Genomic DNA, 5694 nt, shown 5'->3' with positions numbered 1-5694 from the left:
AGACCAGCCTGGTCTACAAGAGCTAGTTCCAGGACAGGCTCCAAAACCACAGAGAAACCCTGACTCGAAAAACCAAAAAAAAAAAGAAAACCTTCCTCCATAAAGGGAATTTCAAGGTATTTATGAGACAAAGAAACAGGCTCAGGGGGTAACTTGAGTTCAGTCTCCAGAACTCAAGTGACCAAAGGAGAGAACCAGCTCCAGCAAGTTGTCCTCTGACTGCCACCAAACACATGCACAGAGCAACAATAGAAAATAAATAAATGTAAAAAAAAAAATAGAGAATTTAAAGAAAAAGAAATGGGGTGATGCGAATTGTGTGAGAAGGTGACTTATTCAGAAAAGCGTGGCTTCGCCTGATCTGAGACTGTAAGACTGTATAGTCTGGGGCCCCAAGCAAAGAACCAGGTGACTTCAACCAGTTTGAGCTAGACAAGGCCACATCTAAACAGGGACAGAACAGAGTAAACAATTGTCCTACCACGCCCCCCACGTTATTTGTAGCTAAGCTAACAGGGGAGGGGGGCAGACTGGCTTTCCTGAGTCACGGGGGAAGCTAGACCAGCTTGGAACAAAGAGCTATGCCTGCCTAGGTTGGCCTGCTTATACAGGTCTCAGCCACCTGAGAAGCTGCGGCAGAGGGATACAAAGTTTAGGTCTTGCCTGGGCTCTACAGTAAAATCTAAGCCAACCTGGACCATTTGGTGACACTCTATTTCAAAGAGTTAAAAAAAAATGTCTAGAGATGTCTAGAGGGGCTGGAGAAATGACCTTGAGGTTAAGAACACCGACTGCCTTTCCAGAGGACTTGGTTCAGTTCTGAACACCTCACAGCAGCTCACGGCTGTCTATAACTCCACTTCTGGGGATCTGACAAAACACCAATGCATATAAAATAAAAATAAGTATTTAAAATCTAGAGATATAGAGCACTTGCTGGAATCCCCTACGAGGGGCTAGCGTTTGTTTCAGCAGTGGTACGGTTGCCTAGAAACCCTGGGCTCTACCTCTAGCACAGGGGGTGAGATAAGCAATAGAAAAAAACCTAACTTTTTTGTCTTTTTAAATATTTACTTATTTACTGTATATGTGTGCATGAATGTGTTCGTGTGCCACGGCACACATGCTTATGGAGGTCAGAGGACAATCACATGGGCGCCACAATGAAATTGAGGTCACCAGAGTTGGCAGCGATCCCCATTACCTGTGGAGTCATCTCATGGACCCAAGAAAGGAACAGGATGTAGCCGCTCTTTTGTGATAAGTGTAGGCCTGGTGGGCCTTTAACTGGCTGAGGCCTAGCAGGATTCTAAAGCCCTGATTCTGCAGCAGCCACTCCTTTGTGCCTGCACAACTTCCATGTTAGACAGCGCTAGGGCTTGAACCCAGAACCTCTGGTATGCTAGGCTAGCCCTTTATCCAGGAGGTACATCCCTGCACCTTGGGGATGGGAGAGTTGTTGTTTGTTTTGCTGGTTGAGATTTTGTTTTTGTTTTGAAACAGGGTCTCACTACGTAGCCTCAGCAGGTCCGGAGCTCCCTATACAGACCAGGTAGACTTCAAACTCACAGAGATCCACCTGCCTCTGCCTCGGGTGCTGGGATTACAGGTGTTCAACACCACACTCGGCCACCTAATTTTTAAATGTTTAACTAGGAGGAGGTGCGGACGGCTCAACAGTAGAGCCCTTGCCTGACACTGGAGGTCCTGAATTTGGTCCCAAGTACTAGAGAGAGAAATAAAATTAACTTTGGAAGGAAAACAGAACCACTGGAGTCTGTCACTGAGTCTCAGGTAGCCCAGACTGGCCTCAAACCGGCTACGCAATGAAGGATGGTCTCGAACTCATGAACCCCCCGCCCCTACCTCCTGAGTGCTAGTACCGATCACAAGCCACCACACCTGACAAGAAAACGCTTTGATAATTTCCTCACAAGACTTGGTTATACCCATGGAGTCAAGAAGGAGCAAGGGGGCCAGTGAGATGGCTCAGCCAGCAAAGGCACCTGCGGTGCAAGCCTGGGGCTGTGGGTTCTGCTCCCAAACCCACATTAAAACAGAAGAGAGGGCTGGCTCCACAGAGTTGTCTGTTGACCTCAGATGTGAATCCGAGCCACACTTTCGCGTGAACAGGGGAGGACTTGGTTTCCTTTCCACAAAGAACTGTGGGCTGTGGCTCAGAACTAGAAAGCTTGCAAGTGTTCAGGAAACGCTGGGTTCGCTTCCCAGCACTGAATAAATCCACCAGCAGAGAGGTGGGCGGTGGACGTAGGAGGATGAGGAATTCAAACCCATCCTTTGCTATGGAACAAGTTTGAGTTTAGCCAACAATACATGAGACCTAGTCTCAAAAATCAAAGTGGGGATCCAGGCCTGGTAGCAAGGGCCCTCAAAGACAAATCTTCCAGCCTCAGCACCTCAAAAAAAGGAAAAAAAAAGGGGGGGGGCTCTCCGGTGCGTAATCCCGACCCTGGGGAGGTGGAGGCGGGAAGACCAGTTCAAGGTCATCGTCAGCAACTCAGCTGGAAGCCAGCCTGACCCGGTCTCAAAATAAAAACCCAAAGGGACTGGAATAGCAAAGTCCAGGCCCGGCTCAGGATGCCCCGTGGCAGTTGTGGGTGTGGGCGTAAGTACCTTGGACATTCCAGGGCTGTGGGAGGACCCTGTAGGGAGGAGGCTGCAGGGCGGACTTGCCAGACCAGAAAGGTTCAGGAGTGGGGGAAAGGACCTCATTCCAGGCTTTGGGACAGGATAACAAAGGCAAGACAGTGGCACCTGCTGAGAGATCTAGGGAAGACAAGCAGACCAGCCCGGCTGCTCAGAGAAAGGGAGGCAAACACGGAAGGGGTGGGGGCTTAGTCTCAGACTTAGTTGTTCCCATCTGTTGTCCCCCTCACAGACCTGGACATATACTGGGCCCTAGATACGGGATTTGCCGTCTAACAAATGAAGGGCTTACCATCATGGTCATGCACAAGAGATTGAGGCAGAAGGATTGCCTTGAGTTTGATGATAAGTCTGAACTTTATAACTGTGACCCTGTCTCAAAAAAAAAAGGCTCAAAAGAAAGAAAGACAGACAGAGAGAGAGAGAGAGAGAGAGAGAGAGAGAGAAAGAAAGAAAAAGGCTCAAATATGTTGCTCCCCCAGATTAGAGCTAGTTCTGATTTTTACCATTCTCTGATATCACTCTTTGAGACAGCGTCTCAGTAGACCAGGCTAGCCTTGATCCTACCACGTAGTGGGGGTTGACCTTCAAGTTCTGGTCTCTTGCTTCTGCACTTGGCTTATTGGAACCCGGGGTTTCTGGCACCTGGCACATTCTCTACCCCCTGAATTGCATCTTCAGCCCTCAAAATCACTTCAGCTTCTCACAACAAAGTCTCCCGTGGACCAACCCCCATCCCTCCTGCCCTTTCCCATCCACAGATAGAGAAAAGCCCAGACCTTTCCTGTACACAGGTACCATTTATTGTAGAAAATAATAATTACAGCTGTGAATAGACCTTAAATTACAAAACAAGAAACCACAGAGAAGGCAGGGGAGTCCCGGGAGACTCCCTGCTGCCACGCCATTGCCCCCCCCCCCCTTATCTGCCCCAGACTGGCCAGCCTCTTTGAAATTGACAAGGGTAGGAAATTCAGAGGGGCCAGCTCAAGACGCCCAGGGGAGCAGACAGTACCAGAAAGGGGTGGGGACAGCCCGGGCTGCTTCTAGGTCCCTAGCACGGCACTCCCCAGACCAGTTTAATCCACCTCCACCCTTCCCTCAAACCCGTCTATCCACTCCACAGAACTCCATTACGAGGGTAGATGGGTGGGTAAAGCCCCGGTCACGGTCAGTCACTGGGGTTCCACGGCAGAACCCATCCAGCTCTCAATGGCCCCCTCAGTCACTGTCACCCATCACACCAAGGCTCCAGGTAGGATCAGGTGTACTCAGAAGCATGGGGCATAATGGCAAAAAGTGGCGCCGGTGTAACAGATGTGGACAGAGAGTGTGAGCATAGAAAAGGGTCAGCGGAGGTGCCAGCATGAGCAGGACATCCACTGGATGACCCAGAGCCACAGCTGAGCTATCCCGGCCAGCAGGACCCAGCGACCCCCTCCACTGCGGTACCCAGCAGTTTCCGCTTTCAACTCTGGATCCATGAGCAATTTGGATGTAGGCAGCAAGGAAGTATTTTTACATTCATCCTTGCTGGAGTAAGGAGCCTTGATATGTGTGTGTCCAAGGGGGAGCAGATGGTTCCCCAAGCAGAAACTTAGCACAATCCGGGCTTGCTGTCCCCTGCAGTTAGTGTGGCCCACGGCAGGGCAGGTCCCGAGGGAAGTGAGGATTATTCACAGGTTGTTGTGAACTCAATCTGAGAAAAATGATGAAGGTAACGGGGACACAGCAGAGTGGCCCACCTTACACGTAGTTGCTGGCGGGAGCAGAGCGGGCGGCGGAGTACTTGGCGGAGTAGGGCTTGTCGTTGCTGCGAGGTGGGCAGTTGCAGCAGAGCAGGCCTCCTCCCAGGAGCAGCAGCCCAGAAGCCGCCCAGCCGATGTAAAGCGAGGCCCCCATCTCCCTTTTCTGCCCGGAAACCACCAAGGGGTTGTAGAAGTCGCGGATGACGTTGTGTGCGGTCCAGGATATAGGCACCATAGCGAGCAAGGCTGCCACGATGAATACGGTGCCGGCTCCTATCATGGTCTTGGCCTTGGTGGTCTCGTCTTCCATGCAGTTGGTGCACTTGCCTCCAACCACTGAGAGAAGCATCCCCACGGCAGCCACGATAATGCAGACGACTATGAGGGCTCGGGCAGCTTGCAGGTCCTGCGGCAGGGCCAGCAGCGAGTCGTACACCTTGCACTGCATCTGCCCGGTGCTCTGCACCACGCAGTTCATCCACAGGCCCTCCCAGCTGGTCTGTGCCGTGACGATGTTGCTGCCGATGAAGGCGGTCACCCGCCACATGGGGAGCGCACAACTCAGGATCGCGCCCAGCCAGCCCAGGACCGCCAAGGCGATTCCAAGCACCTGTAGTCCCATGGACGCCATCGCTCAGCCTCTGCAGGGGTCAAGGTTGGAGTTCGCAAAAGTCTCTCTCTGGAAGATATAGAAGTCCGAGGGCTGAGAAAGCTTTTTCTGGTGAGCCTCAGGGACACGAAGCCAGTCAGAGGTGCTGAGTCGGGTACACCAGCAACCAACCCTGCAACTCCTTCCTGCCCGCACCTGCAACCAGCACAGGAGGCCACAGGTGCCGCAGTTAAAGCTCCGTGGAGGAGGGGCGGAGGCAGAGGGAGGGGTTTCAGTCCCCAAGGCCTCCCTCCGGACCAGTTTCTCTGGATTCCTGAACCCGGGCCAGCAAAGGCGTACAGAGGCCCCAGTCCAGGGCCCCTGAGTCACCTGCTAGTATCACAGGAAACTATCATCTCCCCCAGCCCCCAGGCTCAGGCTGAGGTCAGTCGAGAGACAGACACTGAGTCACCAGCCAGAAGCACCTGGATGCTCACCAGGTGGGGACCCAAGGAGAAGCGAGCAGCCAAGCCTAGCTAGGGTTCGGAGCCAAACGGCGAGGGTCCCCAAGACTCATTTTGGGCTCCAGTGAGACAAGAAAATGGAGACCCTTCTCAGGGGACTCTGAGGATAACGCCTGGGAACATCCAAGAGAAACCCTGTCTTAATTAATGTTGTTTTTACCCTCTC

The 5694-nt window shown here is 52.4% G+C and overlaps 1 protein-coding gene across 1 annotated transcript; it reads right to left on the bottom strand.

The window, feature by feature from the left end:
• Positions 1-4413: 4413 nt before the first annotated feature.
• Positions 4414-5046, bottom strand: Cldn4 (claudin 4). The gene has a single exon (XM_005344646.1). It carries the CDS (start codon positions 5044-5046, stop codon positions 4414-4416), a length of 633 nt encoding a protein of 210 aa, XP_005344703.1.
• Positions 5047-5694: the final 648 nt, after the last annotated feature.

The sequence above is a fragment of the Microtus ochrogaster genome, chromosome 2, assembly GCF_000317375.1.
Source record: "Microtus ochrogaster isolate Prairie Vole_2 chromosome 2, MicOch1.0, whole genome shotgun sequence".
Classification (NCBI taxonomy): Eukaryota; Metazoa; Chordata; class Mammalia; order Rodentia; family Cricetidae; genus Microtus; species Microtus ochrogaster.
The sequence above is the reverse complement of the archived record's forward strand: the minus strand, read 5'-3'. Positions and strand labels throughout refer to the sequence as shown.